At 38.9% G+C, this 20,992-nt stretch overlaps 2 protein-coding genes across 3 annotated transcripts; both read right to left on the bottom strand.

Moving 5' to 3' along the window:
- Window positions 1–796: 796 nt before the first annotated feature.
- On the bottom strand, window positions 797–2,637 carry LOC113783649 (DNA polymerase I A, chloroplastic/mitochondrial-like). The gene is made up of 4 exons (XM_027329842.1): window positions 1,888–2,637; window positions 1,535–1,726; window positions 1,308–1,428; window positions 797–1,153 (listed from the first exon to the last, which is right to left on the bottom strand). The coding sequence occupies exons 1-4, from the start codon at window positions 2,311–2,313 to the stop codon at window positions 1,137–1,139; spliced, it is 756 nt and encodes a 251-aa protein (XP_027185643.1). The 5' UTR covers window positions 2,314–2,637; the 3' UTR covers window positions 797–1,136.
- LOC113783650 lies at window positions 2,290–3,354 on the bottom strand. Of its 2 annotated transcripts, none has more exons than XM_027329845.1 (3): window positions 3,292–3,354; window positions 3,128–3,193; window positions 2,290–2,369 (listed from the first exon to the last, which is right to left on the bottom strand). In XM_027329845.1, the coding sequence occupies exons 1-3, from the start codon at window positions 3,337–3,339 to the stop codon at window positions 2,343–2,345; spliced, it is 141 nt and encodes a 46-aa protein (XP_027185646.1). In that variant the 5' UTR covers window positions 3,340–3,354; the 3' UTR covers window positions 2,290–2,342. The 2 variants fall into 2 exon arrangements, with proteins under 2 accessions (XP_027185646.1, XP_027185644.1); XM_027329843.1 differs by lacking the exon at window positions 2,290–2,369 and adding an exon at window positions 2,623–2,707.
- Between the last annotated feature and the right edge of the window lie 17,638 nt (window positions 3,355–20,992).

Below are 20,992 nucleotides of genomic sequence, written 5' to 3'. Positions count from 1 at the left end.
TTGCATGAAATTTGATTATTTATTCAAAAATGAATGGATAACCCTAAAAATGAATCAAATGAATTGAATGAAATCAATTGATCAAACAGATCGAGTGAAATGATGATTTATTCAAAACCGACCAAATTGCCCTAAAACTAATCAAATGAATTGAATGAAATTGGTGATCAATTCAAAAATGACTAGATTGCCCTAAAATGGATAAACTAGTCAAATGAATTCAAAATCGACTAGGTTGCCCTAAAAATGAACAAATTGATAAAATGGACTGGATGAAATTGATGAATCAAATGATCCAATGGACTGAATGGCTTGATGCATTAGTCTATGAGCCTTCTAAAATCAAATTTTGGCCTCAGTTTATTTATCGTCTCAATAGCGAGGAATTGTTTGTGAATTTCTTCAAATTAATGTCCTTCATGCAAGGGATTTTTACCAATCACTACAACAAAAATGCCCTTTAGCGGCATTTAAAGGTGTCAGTATAGATAATCTAGGCTGACATTTTACCTTTCCTCACACCTGGGACGAGTGTTGTCCCTTCCAATGTGGGGATAGCCTCGTAGCATTAAAATGTGTCAGGAAAACTATGTTGTTATAGCATCTCATCTACCAACAAAAATATTTTTCTTGATAATTGAAAGTGTCAAGATAGCTATTCTACCACATTAGAATATTGCTTTAGAAGCTACGCTATGCTAACACTTTTAATTGCTAGGAATACATAGGTAAAGAGAAATTAATCACACCATATAATAACACCGAGATCCAATGTAGAACAACAAATAATCCTTCACTTCATTCATGCCACAATTATGTCAGATATACAAGTCTTTGAACTTTCCATTGAAACTCTAAGTTCTTTCAGAAGAAAAGAAACTATACTAATCTACTAACTTCGCTATAGATGCCATTCCGTACCTATAAAAAAATCAAACAACTAAAAGGAGGACCACCATTGCCTGAATTCAATGACATAACAATTCAAAAAAAAAAAGGAAAAAAAAGTTGATATTTAACTCCATGGGTCATCCCATCCCTTGGGGCCCTCTCTTTTGACAAAGTTTAACATTGCCTGGACAGCTTCCTGAACTCTGTTGGATAGGGCATGGTTTCCCCATTCAATTTCAACCTTTCTACACCACCCATTGCTCTGCACAGATTCAGGAGCTTCAAGTGAACAGAAATTTTTTTCTTCCCAAAGATGGTTTTGCATTGACACCTTACCAATCAACTCTTCACCAAGGCATAACCTAGCATCAGACATGACAGAAGAATCACGGTAAGGGCTTCCAGAGAATACCCACCTTCTAATCTTCTTGATGAATTCCACAATCGGGCCATGTGCATTGTATCAGCATGGAAACCATCAAGTTTAAGTCCATAATTCTCTATAACATGGTTATCAAAGCTATAGTTGTGCCACACCTACAAAAAAACAAGCCAGTGCAGTTCCCCACATGGCATATAATCATTCGAAGAACTGATGAGCAACAAAGAGCCCCACATAGAATTACATACAAAAAATCTTTACCTTTTTAATTGACGGGTCTTCAAAAAAAGGAGCAAATTCAGCCAAAAGATTCCTCCCGTCCTCATCAAGAAGATCTACCCAGATACAAGACTTGCCATTTCCAAAATTCGCTTCCGGTCCACAATAAATACTGCAGCATACAATTTCTCCATGATCAACTGGTGTTTCCTGCTTAACATCAATCTTTGATACCTAGACATTAGCAGAAACCAGTAAAATGAGCTCCCAAAAAAAAATTGAATGCTACTGGAGAGAACATGAATATTAAGCGAATAAGATAATTAAAGTACAGAATTCAACTGGTTGTATGCAAATGTAAAATAGTCTAAAAGCAAGTCAAATGAAAAACATACTTCCGTGTCACATGCATGGACCATATGCCTGTATTGATTTGTGAGCATACCAACTACTTCCTTTGCAGCAGAGACAGTATCAACCACAAGAACCTTGTCATAAATGCAACCAAGCCTCTCACGAAGATTTGACTGGATAATAGCTTCTGGTTCCACAGATCCTTTTCCTGTGGGGGTTCCATTTATTTTGTCAACACCAACAGACTTTTCAGCAGCAGCCTCCCTTTTTGTTACATTATGAGCACTGCCTTTATCAATTGAGGGATACTTTTCTTTCTGTTCTTCGAATAATTTTGGCAGGGAAATTTTAGGTTGGGAAGACTTTGGAAGTAACTGCATTGTCCTCGGAGAGATTTTCCAGTGTATATCTGCTTGTTGGCTATTTGATGTATAAGACTGTCTGCTACTTGAAAAGTTGTCCTTCATCTCACGATCTGGTGCAATTGTATTCACACTTACGATATTCGGTAGGCTAAGGTTTCCTGAAGAACAAGCTGAATCATGAACATTTCTGAACGAGAGAGGTGAATTACTAGTAGATGGACAAGATAAGTCATTATCAGTGCTTTGTTGTCTAAATTTGTGATCACTTCCATCTGTCAAACTAGGCAAACTAGAAGTCCGTTCAGCACAATAAGCTTCCTTTCTTCTCTTATAGTATTGAGTCACGTCACCCCAGGATTTGTAAGTAGGCCTCTGATAGTCATGCACAAACACATGACTCCTACTTGATATCTTCACAACGGAATGATCAGAAGCAGGGCCATTTGAGACATTTGAGAAGGATACGTAGCCAGAATGGGTTTTGCAATATTCTGGCCTGAGAGTCACGGTGTCATGAAAGCCCAAAGCCAACAAAATACTCAAATAAAATAAATGAAAATACATTATTTTGTCACACAAATTGAACTCATGACAAGTACAAACATTTGCATTATCAACTATTTATCCTATGTTTAATGAATTTGTACAAATCTCAATAGCATTACAGCTCTCTCTGACATATGGTGCTATGGAACAGATATTCTTACAGCAGAACAGAAAAGCAGTTTTCAAGTGAACAAAAGTGCAGAACAGAAAAGTGAACAGATATCCTTACATGTTCATTTCTGACTATGTAAACCCAAATCACCAAATGACAAAAAATAATTACCCAAAAAGAACTCAAAATCAGACAAAAGTAAACAAAAGAAAATTTTCAAAAATTAGAGAAAAATAGAAAAATAATAGAGAATAATACCTTAAGATACTTAAGCTTCAAATTTCCATAGACGACTCCAAACGTGAAGGCTGAAGCACGAGCCACCTGCCACCAGTTATACGAAAACGAAAAAAAAAATCCAAATTAGATCAGACATCAATGAAATTGTGAGAAATTAAAGCTGGCGGAGGTGGATGGTTAACCAAGGCGAGAGTGCTGGTGCCGGAGTAGGGTCCAGGAGGAGGCGACATTTGCTGCTGATCGCTGAAATCGAAGAAAGAATAACTGCAGATGCTGCGAATACTGCCCCAAATCTAAGGTCTCTTTCAGACTCAGAGCCCTAATTTTCGTCGGACACCAGTTTGGAAATTAGAAATGTTGGGGAGATGGGCAAGGGCTTCCCTTAGCTCCTGCATTATTCAGTAAGGAAAAAGGCCCAAAAAGGTAACTCTTTTTGCAGGAAACCACCAACCAAATTTACATATAGAAAAATTGCAGAGTATAACCTGTTCATCGACGACATCGATATCTGCGAGCATGCGGCTGGATTTCTTACCGGAATTGCCTAATTCGTTTGCTAAGAAATAATTTCTGGAGAATCCGAACTCGTCCTTTTCGATGTCATGTTGTTCCATTTTCTGGTTTTGACGAACCTAAACCTGATGATGAGAGGGAAGGAGTAGGGGCAACGGGACGGCGGAGGTAGGGAGCAGAGGAGAGGAGAGTGGCCGAGCGAGGCGGAGGGCAAAAATTTAGGCAACCGAGAGAAATCAATTTAGGGCAAAAATTTATCATGCAATTACATCCCTTCAATGGGAAAGCAAGGGTAGTTTGATTGCGGAGAGATTCAACAGAAAAGACTCTGCGGGAAAGCAAAATTTTGGCCAAGAGTTTTGAGAGATAGTTTGCCGAGAGAGAGAGTTTCTGCGAGAGATAGAGAAGAAGCAAAATTTCACTAGGAGGCAAAATGAAATTTTGAGATTTCACTAAGTGTTTTGGCAAAGGGATCTTCCACCAAAATCAAATGACGTCGTTTTGTGTTTTAATTTTTTTTTGGTGTATCTCACATTTCCGCAAGTGTCATAATAGGGAGTCTAGAGGTACATTATTATTTTTATGTCAAATAAAATAAAAAAAATTAGAGTATATATTATTGAGTTGATAACTAGTGTCATGATAGAAGTGTTATAATGGCACAAACCAGCAAGTGTCCTTATAGACATGTCAGAAAAGACCATTTTTGTTGTAGTGAATCTTGATAAAAGGGCCAAAAAGTGATTATTAGACGCTCATATTCCAAAGATCGCTCCATGAAAATGATCGGATCCCACCTTACCTTGTGTACTACCCCTTTGGATGGTACAGGAAATATAAACGTGCAAGTCTCATTGGATTATATATCCGAGACACAGGGCGGTTTATTCCTAGCACGGGATCTCCTAAATGGCATTCCCTTTCTAGGGTTTATGCATGATGCCATTTTATTAAAGCAGTAAAACATGCAATTTGAAATGAAATCATGACCTAAAAGGACCTTTTATACGCCAAGGTAGGCTTAGAATGCTATGCAATTATTAATCTATGAATGCAATATACCAAAATCTTTAAACGTGCAATAACCTATCTACGAGGGTAGGTTCTAAAAGAAGGTCATGCCAGACCTCTTATTTGCTAGGGTTTGTGAATGCAATGGGGACAAAACCAAGAAAGTTAGTTCGGCCAGATAAATACACATAACACATTGTAGCAACGAGATAAAGCAATAAAATCAATACAAAGAAATAAAGCAATAAAAGGGAAAAAGGGGTTGGATCCCTCCCCTCGTGAATAGTGTCCCTAATAAGGCAAAGCAGACTCTACCCTAGGCAAACTATCATGGATGCATGAGGTATTGGCTCACTAATGCATCTAGACTCGATAGGCTTTAGGTCCCCGAGCCTTCAGACTTGGAAACCAAGAGTCATCAATCCCAAGGTTCTTTGTCGGTGGCTCGAGCGATTCCCCAGACATTGCTACGCACACATCGTGTCACGGCTACATGTCATGAGTGAATCTATCAAAATCCTCAACCTTCCACTAAAAGCTAAAGGCTATGAACCCAGAGCTTAAAATGGAAGATTGAGTGACCCCTCGGATCAAGCTACGCACACATCGTGTCGCGATCACAAGTCCAAGTGAGTCGCCTAAAATCCTAATAGGGTGGAGTGGCGTGACAAGCCACTAAAAGAAAAATAAATGAGGGGTGAAAAATTTGAGCGTATGCACGTATGCTAGTGCTCGTTTGGAGGGGAGGGATCAAGAACCAACGCGAGGCTCTAAAGGTGACACACCCCCTCCCCCAAATGCAATGCAAAGCGCGAGATAAAACAAGTATAACATACATCCAAACAACCAATCATACATACGTGAGTGAGGGAGTAGTTTGATACGCGCGCGAGGCAAAAAGTCCTAAAATGGAAAATGCAACCCTAATATCCAAATGCTATGTATAAAAAGGGTAGAAAAAGGAAAAGAATAGCTAAATCAAATGCTTGGACCCACTTAGGAAGTCCCCAGTGGAGTCGCCAACTGTCGCGCCCCACTTTTTGAGGTGTGAACGTAGTGTGTGGAATATGTATGTGAACATGTTTGAAAATGAAAATAAAAGGCCGTGGGACTTGAAAATGCGACGATTTGGCCAAACAAAGTTCAAAAAGGGTTTTTGAATGGAAAATGGAGTCGCCACTTGGTATAGAGTTAGGGTGTACCAAGTCACCCAAAAATGATTTTAGTATTTTGAACGAAAAAGTAAACAAACCCTTTTAAAGAACTTTTAGGTCTACGTAACCAAAGAAAGGGATCGGGGGTCACATTTGATAAGGGAGAAGGCAAAGGCAAAGCCTAAGGCACTCCCTTACCCTAGCAAGAGCTAGTTGCGTGATTTAGCCCCACTTTTCCTAATTCTTCTACCCAAAATATGCGTTGCATGTTGGATGTGACTAATGGATATGAAAAAGGAAAGAAAAATGCAATCCTAAATCTAAAATGTCTCTTATGAGGCTTTTGGTCCCAACCACATGAGTTGTGGTGGCCAATAAGGAAAGCCCTCATAGAGGTCATGAATAATGCAAATGAAGACTCAAGTATGAGTGTAAGTGTGCAAATGTAAGAAAAATGCAAGTGTGCAAATGTAAGAAAAGTGCAAGTGTGCAAATGTGAGAAAAGTGCATGTGTGCCAATTGAGAAAATAAAGGTGTTTGTGTGCTAATTGAGAAAATAAAGGTGTTTGTGTGCTAGTGGATGAAAATATAATAGTAGATACATATAAGTGCAATTGGGTGCAATTTGTGAGGTAGAAAATAAATGATAAAAGAAGAAAAATGTACAAACATGGCATGTGGGTTGAGAAAAATATAAGTTGTGAAAAAATGTGGATAAAAGAGTGAGGAAGTGATATGATAAGAATGAGAGTGCATGAACCTAGAGGAATGCATCAAGTCGGGTACGGGAATGACTCCTAATTTCACGACTTTAATTTTTCCTTTGATTAGAAGGAAGAACTAGCGTGCTAAGGCTATTTTGTAGCCACACTCGCTCGTTTCCCTTATCGAAAGGGGACCGTCAAGCAAATGTACCCTATAACTAGCATGAAGATGTAAAAACCTAAAATGAAGGGGAAAGGATTGGAGGAGCATGCCAAATGCTAGAAAACTAAGAAAAATGCATGAAATGTAGTGAAACATGCAAGTATGTACTAACGAGAGGGAAATCCCTAAGGGTCTAGCGTTGGACTAGCCCATATCTATGAATTCCTACTAGCGTTGGACTAGTGGAGAACGAGACAATGAGCCACAACTAGCGTTGGACTAGTGTGGTGACGTGCATTCATCCATCATATTCATCTATGACTATAGAAAGCAAGTAGACATGCCAATTACCTATAAACACATAGCACGTAACACTTAGCATGCTCGACTAGATGCAAGAGCCTAATAAAGCGAATTAACACGTAGCAACAAAAGCAAGCAATCAAACTAATGAACCTATTACATTTGCTAACTAAAACAAAAGGGGAAGGGGAAAATGGACAAAATTGCTCTCCAAGCCCTATCTATTACAAGGCAAGAGGTGTACACATACCCCATAAATAAACAAAAGTAGACATGCAATTCTCACTTAGCACGTTAGATCACATAAGGGAGACAAAAAAGATAAAAGAAGTTATACCTCCCTTGAGTTGATGCTCTAATGGGGTGAAATGACTTATTTATCCTCCAAAATAAAGAAAAAGGTCAAGGTACCAATTTAATTAAGAACATTAAAGAAAATGTGCAAAACACAAGTTCACTTGGTCATAAAGCTCTTAAAATCACGAATTAAGTGCAATTAAACAAAGCATGGTAGTTAATTGAAGCAAACAAGTAATGAAGTTGCAAAAATTAAAACTACCAAGGACCAAATTGATGAACTTATTCAATTGATTGGGTCCTAGTGGAACAAGGGGAGACTTAGGGGGCCAAACTGCAATTTTGGAAAAGTTTTTTTCATGCATGCTACGAGACTTTCTTTATTTCTGCTGGTTTCTTCCCTTTGCAACATACCAGGCTTCTCAAATGCAATCCAAACGTAGTTAGAATATCAAAACCGCAATACTAAACCAAAGACAACCACAACTCAACAGGCCCACAATTAAAAATAAAATTATGCAAGTTCCAGTCAATGCAAGTTCCAGAAAAGCTTTCATGCAAAGCTTATGAAGAAGCTTAGATTTCTGCAATTTCCAGTCAATGTTGCTTCTGTAACTCGGCAAATCATAAATCCAACACAATCAATTCCACTTGAACTTGAGTAAACAAAGCTACAGCCTAAACCTTTACTTTGCAATATGAAAGTTCTAGATTTCCCAAAAGTCAGACAAGAGAGCATGCAAACATGGAAACGACATTCTGCAATTTTCTCATGCTAAGCTTCTACTACTTCGCCTCGACAGATTCACAACCTCTCAAGCCAAAACCCAACCTCATGTTCTTATCTAGCTTATCATGCATGCAAGGAAATGGCGGAACCAGATGAGGAAAATCTTCATGCACATTCACGAATGAAACTGCTGCAATAAGCCAAAGACTCCCAATCTGTCAACATTACGATTGGCAAACAAGGAGTTCCAATCTTGTTGCAGCAAGTTTCAGCCCCAAAAGAGGACTAACGAAGCCTAATTCGTTATACGACAACCTCACCAAGGGCCCAAACAAACCCAGAACACTCTAACGCAGGAAACCAGAACAGAAAAAGAAAGGAAACATCGTCTGTCATGGGTAAAGGATGGAATGGCTCTTTTGCCGTATTTTCCTTTTGGCAGCAAAGAAAGCAATGCTTAATGCAGACATCATGTTCATGGCATCTCAATCCAACAACAAATCACAACAAAACATCAATCAAATCACAATTCCAGCAACCCAAAGAACACAAATCTGATTTTTGCTCGTAGTACTGCATCAAACAAAGAATCTTATACTTGTTGCAGCAGACTTCATGCACGAAACTCAGTCCAAGGCAAAACTAACCCAAGCAGGAGGATCATCAAGCATTCTTCATACTTTTAGGCAGCGAAATTCTTTAGTTTAAGCACCAAACAGACAAAAAGGCACACAAAAATAAAACCAGGGAAATTTGTGACGGCTGCTGGATTTTATTATCAAATCTACAAGTCTTATAAGCCAGGTCCTAGATTGACGAAAAAGAACTTGCTACCTATGCCCCTTATTTTCGAAACCCAACGCTATAAATACACGGAAGCAATAGTCAGAGGGTTTGAATCCCTTTTGAAAGCATACAGAGGACGCATGGGACGGACTCTTTTGGCTCAAGATTGCCACTTTAAGGCAGTTTATCAAGCAACCAACAAGCGAGAGAGAATTTCAATAATGCAGAAACGAAAGAATAGCAGAAAAAGGCTACCTTCACTCCTTTTGGTAGCAAAACAGCGCTTGAATGGCGGAGCGATGGACTTCAGCACGGGTCAAACAAAACTGGGAACCATTTCACCTGCTGCTGCGGCTGCCTCCAGATTCTACACTACCTCCCTCCTTGCTTCTTCTTGGGCTGCCCTTTCTTCCTTCACAAAGCTCTCGGTCTATCCCTCTCCCAGCTTCTCTCCTGGCTGCCTTTCTTTTCTGGTTTCTTTTTGCTCAACCTCACGACCCCAGTCCTCTCTCCAATATCTCAGCCGTCATCCTTCCATCTCTCTCTGGTTTCTGTTTTCAATCTCCCACAGCTGTCAACTCTACTCAGCTCTCCCCTCGGTTGTTTTCACTCTTTCTTCACAGAGCTCTCGGTTGCCAACTCTCGCTCTTTCTTTTTTCCTCTCTATTTTCTGGTTCTTTCCGCCGCCTCCCTTTCTATCCGTCAACCTCTCTGTTTTTCTTTCTTTTGCTCTTGATCCCCCCCTTTATTCTCTCTGAACTCTCTCTCTTTTATATCCTCTCAACCCTGATCTTTACGGCTCCTGATAAATCCCATTTCACCTCCTTTTTATGGCCATCCGATCGTTCTCCCTCCCAGATGAGAGCCAGGTAGGATGAAGTCAAGGTAATCCAAGGGTAAAGAAAACACAATGGAGAAATGGCGGAAAATGAAATGGGCTAAGCTGTCTTTTTTTGCAATTTGCCCGTGTGTTTTCTTAAGTTGTAACATGAAGAAAGGGCTAGGATCCAGTGCAGCATGGTGCATGAGCTTTTTTTTTCTTTTTCTTTTTTTTTTTAAGCAGCCTGAAACCCGTATGCGGGTTTCCCCTTTTTTTCTTTTTTTTTTAGAACTTGCTAAACTGCCTAAAACCCGCACACGGGTTTTTCCTTTTTCTTTTCCTTTTTTTTTCTTTTTTTTTCCAAAAATTCTATGCTAAAATGACTTAAAACAAAAATAAAAGACTAAAAGCAAATAAAAACTAACATAACAAATAAAAATAATAGTAAAATAAAAATACACTAAAAATTTGTTGTCTACAGTCAAGATGGATTTGGATCGCCTATGATATTCGAGTTTTCTTTAGTCAGGGTATATAAGCTAAAATTTGCCGGAACTCGTACCCTTGAAAAGTGAAAGTAGCGACCCTTTCAAAATACGATTTTTCCGGTCTTTGTTACCAAGTGTAACTTCTAAAGTCGAAACCACTTCTTGATCATAACTAAACGAGCGAGCATGAATTTTTTGAAATTTGTTAAGTATCTTGAATACTACTTAAACGAGTTACATTTACTTGATTTTCTTGAAGCGAAACTCCTATGTTTCGAATTATAGAGAGTTTTACATTCGTAAATGATATTTTATCACAGATTTGGACTCCAACCAAGGAGTTGGACCTGAACGTGACTTTTGAGAGGCACTAGACCTTTGGAGAGTGCTTCCAAATACCTGATTGAACTGAACACTTGTTTTCAATAGTTGACCAATGTGATCGAATGATATGTGATTGGTATGATCGGGCAAGGGTGTACTTTATCGCACTTGCCCTAATGTGATGTGTACTCGTTATTATTGCAAGTGACTTGATATACTTGTGCGTGACTTGTAAGTACTGAGCGGCAGTATGTACCACACTCGATCCGAGTGGGAGGTACCTCTCATTCCCGTCTCCGTACTTTTATCTTGATTCAGTTGATTGGAGATGTTATCTCATTGAATTCATGGGAACCCAAACCCCACTGACTAGTTAATCGAGTCGAACCAGCAAGGGTTTGGTCGATTAGATAACGAACCATGGGTATCTAGTGTTGTCGAGTGGAGTGTTATCTCCTCGACTAATGGGTATACTCGAGTATTACCACCAGTGTTTATCGTGGAGTTCAAGTACAGTAAGGGGTTTGGTTGGTGGACGGAGATTAGAGTTAAGTGGTGTATGTGAGGACTTGCAAATTCCTTGCATATTTCTTGAAAATTTCCTTTTATTTGAAAATAATTTGGAAATTATTATTCTATACCATATTGCTACTTAATCACCCTAGAAAGTGCCAATGATCATAGGAAATTAGGATTTTCCTTTCCGATTTCAATTCGAAGTGAAATAGGATTTTTCGTGTATCCGTCGTGTAATTATCCGGTACGGAGCGAGGATCAAATTTGGTGCTTAAGAGTGACTTTTGGGTGAGAAATAATATGTGATTAGAAGAAATGATAAAAAGTTAGTGAATAGGAAGTAAAAACCCTAGTACGTGTGATTTAAGGAAAAACGGTGCGAACCGACGTGAACCGTGCACTACCGATTGAACACACTGCTTGACCACCACTTTCTTACCATACAAGCTCATTAATATTTGAGCAAAATATCTCCTTATTTCCAGCTAGCTTTGACCGAAATTTAGGGCTAAAATGCAAGGGAAAAGAAACAAAAAAAATGAGTGGTGGTGGTGAAGCCACTTGTTGGCCACCTAAGGGCCATTGACCAAGATACTTATCTTACCTTCTTATCACTTGGAGCCATCTTTCTTCTTCATTTTTTCTGCTGCTTGGCCGAGTGAGAGAGAGGAAAAAACACCAAGGGAAAATTGCTTCATTTCTTCTTGAATCTAGCCACCAAGTGAGAAAGAAAGAAAACTAAACCGATTAAAGCTATCCTTGAGTGTTTATTTAGTGAGGTGTTGGTGGAATTTTGAAGGGGAAGCTAGGGTTGCTCTTGGTAAGCACTTAACCAAGGTAAGGATGATGATTTCCCCATTTCTTACTCTTGATCTTGTTTAAATTAGCTTAGCATCTCAAATTTGTGGTGAATGATGGTTGTTATCATGTTTTGGGTGTTTTTCCTTTTAGTTACATGAATTAGGGTTTGATGGATTGCTGCCTATACTTGATGTATGGTTAATATATGTTGTATCCAAGATTATATAGGGGGTTTTGGTAGCCAGTGAAGCAAGAAAAGAAGAAAGTTATCATTGAAACCAAAATTTCCAGATTTCTGGAAAATTATAGCCCTATTCTGTCCGGTTTTATTGCATCATGTTAGAGGCCGAATTAGGCTTAACATAAAACATGAAAGTTGTATATAATGATATTTTATAGGTGTCTACAAAATTTTAGCTCAATCGGAGCAACGTACCCTGTGAAAAGAATAAAATACCCTCGCTGCCCTAGGATGTTTCCAGTGATCCGTTTTAGACAGTTCATCCGTTTGACTGTGTTTATTCACTATGATCCGTGCAGATTTAGCCAATTGCCAAAACATGAAAGTTTTAGTACTCTGTCTTGGATTTTAAACGCCTCAAAGAATGCCTTAAACGGACTTTGGTAGCCTGAGATATGGCCATTTAAATGTAGTACGGTTACTTAGCCGATTAGTTGGAACCTGCTTCTGTGAACTGGGAATTTGATTAGGTTACACTGGAAATTAGATCAAGTGATCTTCATGAAAGTTGTAGGACTTCGTCTTAGCTTCGAAATGGTATAAGTTGTACACCAATCCGATAAGCGTAGCCTCGGATGTGTCCTTTCCGCAAAACCCTATCAAATCTGTCTTTTACTAAAGCTCATTTCCGCACTTGTTGTTCACTTGAATTTTTGTACTTATATGACTTTGAGCCTATGGAATGGCTATTGAAATGAGATGATATTGTGTGTGACTTTGGGATTGATTGAGGAAAACAATGAAGCCATAAATGGCTGGAAAAATAGGTAAATACAAAGGGCGTGCTGCCCAAATTTTCGCTCGAGGGCTAAGTTTCTATTTGAACTTGTATACTTTTGTTTGGCCAATACCATGACCGGCTTTCCATTTTAAAACATGATACCTCTTTAGTTTAAAACTTGAAATGCTACTTACTCCTTCCCAAAATATAGAGGTATGATTTAGGGTTTTCTCGGCCACAAGTGAACCACTTTTAAGTGAGGTTTTAAGTGTGAACGTAAGGTAGTATTGTCCTCCTTTTCACATGATTTTATCATGACGTTTAGTCTATACTAGCTGCTTGGGTATGAGTTGATTTTGAACTATCTAAACGATTCCGAAAACAATATTTTTAGCCTATCTTGTTGGAGTCCGAGTTGTCTTTGGTCCAAGTGTTTTCCGCTAGACATTTTATAACCCGCTTGAGTTAGTTTTGTGTTTGGTTTATGAAACCCTAGTTATTTTCGTCCTCCGATCCAAATATCCCCTTTTCATTATAAAGGCGTCTTTATACGTTTTATTTATCATTTGCCGCTTTTTCTTTGATTTCACTTACTTGTTTGTGCTAGATAGATTATAATATTCTTTCTCATTTACTCTTAGGTTTTCTCGGTGACTGAGGTAATATCCGGAAGGATATTTGCACGTTGTTTTACGTAAATAGGTGAGTGTTCCTTGTTTGTTATATTTCCTTGACTTATTGGCTTGTTATTATTGATTGATAATGTGTTAAGTGCTTTCAATGATTGTTAAAACGAGTTTTCTAGGTGAATGTGTACTTTATCGCACTCGACCTAAATAAATGTGAAATTTTCAATGATTAATGATTAAATGCTAGTTACGCATGAATGTAAGCCGTTTGGCTGAATTGGGCCCTACCCTTCGTTACCTATCGACTCGAGCCAGAAGCGGACTCGATCGGGCGATATGGTGACCCTGGGTGTGAACGTTTGGTATACTCGAGTATTACCTTGAAGTCTGGTGGAGCCCGGCCAATGTCTCGGAAGGGGGTGAATGAAATGAACGAACGAACGAGGGTTTTACTTACAAAAATGTATTTTCAAGTGAATGGAGGAATAAGGGGAATGTCAGGAGAACGAATGAACGAACGAACGAACAAATGGCTCCTTGTGAGCCTGTATCCTTTTAATGTATGTGTTATTATCGCTTTCCATTGTAAATGTTACTTGAATTATTGAAATTCTATATTTAATGTTTTGGATGGATTGCTGCTTACGTGTTCGGAACCTCACTGAGCTTTTAGCTCATCCCTTTAGTTTTGTTTTCCTTAACAGGGGAAGGCTAGCAAGGACGAGAGCTCTGTATAGACTAGCTTGGTCTAGTTCTTTGGTTTTGTAATGGTTCTCGCCCTAGTGCTTGGCACGGGCTGGTTGTATGGTGAATTGAGAACCTTTGTATATTCGACGGTTGTACTTCCTTCTGAGATAACAATGTATATAATTTTGTTTTAAGTTTTGGATCCTTGTTTTGCTCTTTCTTGTGGTTTTATTTCTGATTTGCTTGAGTGAACGACTGAGTCCCGACGAGAGCTAGGCAGGCGGTCCGCCGAACCCTTTGGTTCGCCTTAGGGGGAGGTAGGGTTGTCACAGTATACTACTGGACTAGCTACTTTACTTGAAAGTTGATGGAGTGTCAACTAATACTTGATCAAGTTCTGGTGAAGAAATGGAAATTTGGCTCCTGAGAGCCATCTGTATCCTTATACATTGATTGTAATTCGAAGTGTTATTGTTCTTTTGGAAAACAAAAAGAGTTTTCACTCGCTCATTTTGACATTTGCTATTTGAAGTGTTATTGCTCACTTTCATGAACTTGTTATGCTCTCTATTTTGCTACGTGATATTTGTACTTTTCAATAATGGTCCACTTGCTATATGGAACCTCACTGGGCTTTTAGCTCATTCCACGCTATTTGTTTTCCTTACAGGGGGTACGAGCGGAGGCGTGAGACTGGTACAGGCTAGCGTAGTCTAGTATTTTTTAATTTTGCGATTGTACTCGCACTAGTGCTCGATTAGGACTGAATGTATCTGAAACTCACATCTTTTGATATATGTGGGATTGTACGAATGTTTGAAATAGAAATGAAAGTACATGTTTGTTCCAAGTTTGGAAACTGGTATTTCTTTTACTCTTGAGGTTATAACCTATTATATTTGAAGTGAGTGAGTGAGTCCTGGCGAGAGCTAGGCAGACGACCCGCCAAACCCTGGGGTAAGCCATAGGGGGAGGTGGGGCCGTCACAAGTGGTATCAGAGCTGCTTCGCATGATCTCTACGCGGGGTGAGCTTGGGCCAAGTGGTGATATGGTCCCAATTATATGAATAAGTATAGAGGGCTAAGTGCTCTTCATGAGCGTAAGTTGTGAATTATGAAAGTTATAGGCGTAAAACCTTTATCATGATACTTGAGGTAGATAGATATGTATGTCAGGTAGGAATCTTAAACTTGGAATATTTGCACTTGGGAGCGTACGGCCTGAGGTGTGAATTTTTCTAGTTTCGGATTCTTGTATATGAGTACCAAAAGTGGAGAGTACTAGAATGAGGGTCGATATCTCGATTAAACTTGAGATAAAGTTAGATGGTAAAATTCAAGGTGTGAAAGGTTCTAGTAATGGACTTGAGATTGAACTGATTAAGGAAAGTGGATCAATGAGTGTTGTCATGGATTAGTCTCGTGCACGTCTGGCTAGGGTTTCTGCAGATGATGGCCAGATTTGTGATTGTTACGAACGTTTAGGTGCTAGTATTATAGTTTGTTTTATTTCTCCCGTACCTGTGTTGATTATGGTTACACATATATTTCTTTTGAACTCATTTTAACTCTTGCTTGACTATTTATTTTCTATTTTCTACCCTTCTACTACACTGCATAGGAACTTGATTTTTATTATTATCGTGCCGAGATTGAGAGTTTTGGAATTAGGTACGGACATTTTGAAAAAAAGGATTTGAACAAGAATTCTTTATTTGTGCTTAACAATGAAGGAAGGCAGCTCAATTATTAGCATATTAGCGTAGCCTTTACGTGGTAAGATTTTCTCTCCAGGTAAGCTTGTGGTAGTACTATGAGTAAGAGAAAGTCACTTGAGAGTTGGAGGAAAATTCTATAGCATCAAGTTTTGTGCGAACAAAGATTAGCATTTCGAGGACGAAATTCTTTTAAGGGAGAGAGTGTGTGAGACCCCGAAATTTTACGTGTCTTTATAACCCTTATGTGAACTCACTTACCTTTGATTTTCTATTCCTTTAATGGTCGAATTTGAGCCAAGAGAGTGAATTTTGTTAAGAAAAATTTCATATTCTTAAGTTGTTAGAAAATTTTGAAATTTTCGTAGGAGGCTCTGCATAGCTTTGGGAAATTGGCTATAACTTCGTACAGGAAAGTCGGAATTGAGTTCCGTTTGTTGTATTTAAAACTAGACTCATAGGGCTTCCTACTGTATCAAATTCAGAGTTTGATTCTGTGAGAACCCTAAAAATATATATATACAAATATCATTGCATATTTTATTTGCACTTCTAATTCTTTAATAAATTTTAGCATTTAATCTAATTGTTTTTAAATAAGTGCATAAAAATAATTTTTATGTGCAAAATAAAAGAATTGTGCTAAACTATTAAATTCCTTGGCTTTATTATATTAAATTAATATTTCGAAGGTAAATTATTTCGTTTATTTAATAATTAATTTCTCCGAATTCCGTTAGCTAAACTTTAATCGTTAATAATGTTAAAGGTTAACAGAAACCTTAGTATTAAGATGCAATCAACAAATTATAGATAAGCATGACACAAGTATACTAAACATACTTAAGACATAAAATTTCGATAACTGAAGCCTTGCAAAATTAGTGTATTATTAGGAGCTTAATTTAGATTCGGGATAAATTTTGGAGTTAAGTTAGAACTAAGGAACTTAAGTGGATATTAGGAGGAGATGTGAAAGACTAAAATGCCCTCCATACAATCTCAAAATGACCATGCAACCCCAAAACCAATTTTCGGACAACATTATAACCAACCTCTCTATTCGGCCAATGCAAAATTTCTCCACTTCAACACTCAATCAATCACACACTTCACCTCCCTCAACCGAGCACCATCTTCTCTCCAGTACCTCACTTCAGCTTTGCACCACCATTTCACCACCCCACCTCACCTCGTGAGTATAGAGGAAAGAAAAGAAATGGAGCCGCGTGAGAGCTGCAACATTTCAGCTCTGTCCGAGAAGGAGAAGCGAGAGAGAGAAAGGAAGAGAGGACTGTGCGTGAGTTTCATTCTGCACCCTTCACCTTCACCTCCACCAGTTGTGACCAGTCTCAACCGCCATCAGCTGCGATCATCTATCCACTTCAACACCCCAGCTGCAACATCAACCAGAACCAAACCTGCGCGCGAGCCGAGAGAAAATTTTGCAGCTTTCTTGTGCATGAGCTAAGTTACAAGCCGAGGTACATCTTGGATTTAGATTGCTTAATTATGAGTAGGAGAAGATGTTAAGGAGCTTGCATGTTGATCTTAACCATTCGGATGATGATTTAGGAAAGAAAATCTGATGTGCGCAAAAAGAAATGGTTCGGCCGAGAGCTGATTAAGAAATGCAGGACTTAATTTGCTTTATTGTGATAACCTGAACCTGGCATTGTGATTAGCTAACTAAAACTTGGATGATTAAACTGGTTATGGCCGTGCATGTTGAGCTTAGGCATTCGGATGATGAAATTGAAACAAGAGAAAGTCTGATTTTGGGAAGAAATGGAATGTGACGTGAGATGATCCAGAAATGTAGCTTCTAACTTGTTAAATTCCGATAATCTGAGCTTATAGTTGTGATTAACTAGTTAATAACTATGTGTTTAAGCTTTGCATGCAGTTAATCACCTCGGCTAAAGAAAAAAAAACAAAAAACTGCTACATGCATGATCAACCGAGGCCAGCTGAAACCATTTCTGGAAATTGGATGACTTTTGTTGTTGATCGAATTTAATTTCTGAACTAGATATGTTAATTAACGAGTTAAGCACTTGCATGTTGGATTCGAGCACTTAAAAACTTTGTTTTAGCCGAGGAAAAGTTGGATTAAGAACATCTAAGTGCTGGAAAATTTTCAGTTTAGTCAAGAGAGGAAGAAAGGAATTCTCCCAAATTTCTTTTGGCGAATTTTAGTTCTAAAAAATGCTGTTTTGAGCTGTAAAATATTTCATGCTTATTGACCCCACTCTAGAACATATTAAGAGGGCCGTGCATGTGAAGTTTGGGGTGACAATTTGATTTTATCATGGCTACAAGGATGAGATGAATTTATCGGCATTGGAAGGAATAATTTTAGAATATAATTATTGAGAAATGTCTAATTCTGCATTTGGTTAAGTGTAATGAGATTCTGGTTGAGATCTTGGACAAAATATGATTGCAAATCTTGCCTTATGTTCATATACCTGTTAGTGATTCTAAACGTTCGAAAATTTGGCTTTATTGCAATAATAAATAATTGTTGGATGCTAAGGGCTAATGATTGATGAAGCCCTTGGCCATTTGAGTGATTTTCACAAGTGTTAAAGCTTTGATAACTAGCTGCTGGTTATTACATCTATTTGATTAAATCGTGATTTGATATAAGCGTGCCAAAAGAGCTAATGATTGACGAAACCTTGGTTATTTGTTTTACTTTTAATAAAAAATGAATCTGTTGAAACCAAGGGCTAACGATTGACGAAGCCCTAGTGATTTGCTGTTCGAAATGTGATTTTGGCCATGACGGCAAATCCGAATTATAATGCGCTTGTGAATTGGAATCGAGAAATGCGTTTCGACCCTGTGAACTTGAGTAACTTTTGATCAAGCTAATTAAAGATATTTTGGCCCTAGTATTGAACGATAAAATTTAGTATTGAGTATATTCGCCTTAAACACTGCCAACTCGACATTTTCCCCTTTAGCTTAAACTAGCCTTAATATTTATAGAAAATGATTTTTCTAGTTTTTAAAACCCTAAATCTTGTCTTATTTTCTTTTCTTTCTTTAAGATTTGTCCTTGGCTAGTTGCCTATAGGAAAAGTTCCAAAATGCGAGTTTTTACTAACTTTAACTAAAAGCGTAGAAAACTTGTTCGGCAAGAAACCTTCTGTCACGTAAAATAGTTCTAGTAACATTTTTACAAGAAAAAGTAACTTTAAGGAAACTTTACAAAGTATTTTTCTAGTTCTAATATTAAATGGTTTGTCGACTTATTTCAAGAAAATAAATTAGTTATACATACGAGTAATTTTCCTACGTAACCCTAGAAATGGTATAGCAAACTTATAGTTTCAAAATTTAGAATTTTAGGGTTTAGCGGGGACGCGGATTTCGATTCCCAGCTTGATCTGTAACTTCACTCCTGGTGAGTGTCCCTGCTTGTTCTGTGCTTACTTGATTAAAGCGCTTTCGTGATATGATATGTAATAATGGCAAAATGATTTCTGATCCATCGAAGTGAGCGGTGTGTACTTTATCGCACCAGCCTTTCGAGTGGTGACTTGTGTGAAATATTTTCGTGATTATCTCAGTGTTGTAACGTCGTTGGGTGAATCCCTCGACTAGTGAATCAGTGAGGTATACTCGAGTATTACCGAACTACAATTGCGGTGTGCGGGCCCGGTAGGGGGTTGATTGGTGGACGGAGATCGGTGAAAATGGTGTGCGGGCCCGGGACAGGGGTATGATTGGAGGAAGAATGAACAGATCTACATGGACTGTAGGTAGTGAGAGTTGACAGGGGGTCAACTACGATAAATTTTGGCCAAGCGCGGAAATGGCTCCTGAGAGCCCCTGTATCCTACCTTGTGCTGTTATCCGCTTTCTTAATTGTTGAATTTAAATACTCATTACTTGCCTTATGTGATTGCATGTTTTGGGGCACCACTGAGTTTTAGCTCACCCCACGGTTATTTGTTTTCCTTGACAGGTCATGACAGTTATGAAATTGAGCTACTTGTATTTTTCGTATGAATGTATTTGAACCTTGAAATTCCGCTTTGTGGGTTGTAATGTGTTTCGATTTAAACGGTGCACTTTTATTTTGGGATTGCCACTTGAAGCTTGAAAGGTGTAAACCCTAATTCGAATAACTGGCTGGTGTGTTTGTAATAATGATTGTACGAAATCGTATATATATCTGGGATTGTACGATTCTATTCCTTGGTATGTAACGCGTGAGATGTTTAGGAGCCGTCGATTGGCTATCTTCAAATGCTGTTATCTCTGAAGTTAATATGGTTTTAGTTATCGGTGCAATTGGAGGGAAACGATTTTGTAATAGGTTAGGTTATTCTTCGAAAGGATTTGGGTTAGTGTGTTTGCGTGAGTCCTGGCGAGAGTTGGGCAGACGGCCCGCCAACCCTCTGGTTCGCCTTAAGGGGAAGTGGGGTCGTCGCAGGTGGTATCAGAGCCTAGGTTAGGAAAGTTATTCGAGAGACATATTAGATGTGTTAAAAAAAAAACCCTAATCCTTTCTAGAGGTAAGAATTGAGACTATTAGCTATACCTTAAGTGATATCTGCACCAGTTAGCCATTTAAGTTTTAACCCTTGGATTTTAATTATTTTGCAGGTATGGAGAATGGTAATGGACATGCTAACGGTACTGGAGCGTCTAATGGACATGTAGAGCCGCTTAGATCCATTTCCTATAGGCCACGAGGCGGGGGAGATCGAGTACGATACTCACCTGCTGATAGGTACCCTCGCTGCCAGTGTAGGGCCATGTACGCGTACCCTAACGACTTGGTGCTATCCTTAGATGATGAGCGCCGCCATTTGTGGGACGCTAACCACACCCTGACCCAGGATGTGGAGGAGCTGAGTATCATGGTGGATACCCAGTTTGACCGTATAGCCGATCCGGAGATTAGGCTAGCTGTTAAGCATAATAGGTTGGAGGCTGCTCGTTTGGAGATTGAGCGACAGAGGTCTAGGGTGATTCGACTAGCTGAGGGGATCCGTGATAGGAGTGTCGGTATCAGGGCCGATGGCGCTATGTTGATGGACGAGGCCACTAGTTTTCTTCAGGGTAACGAGCAGGCAGACCCAGAAGAGGATCCAGAGGAGGACCCGGAGGAGGATCTGGCGGAGGACGTTGCTCCTGATAGCCCTGCTGAGGGTTAGGCTAGGATCGACTTGATTATACTAGATATGTAGGGTTAGGAAAGGGGGACATTAGTTAAGTCATCAAATTTTGTCTAGGTGGATGACTTGCTTCCGAGGCACC

This window comes from Coffea eugenioides, chromosome 9 (genome assembly GCF_003713205.1).
Source record: "Coffea eugenioides isolate CCC68of chromosome 9, Ceug_1.0, whole genome shotgun sequence".
NCBI lineage: Eukaryota > Viridiplantae > Streptophyta > Magnoliopsida > Gentianales > Rubiaceae > Coffea > Coffea eugenioides.
This window is presented reverse-complemented; position numbering and strand designations above follow the sequence as displayed.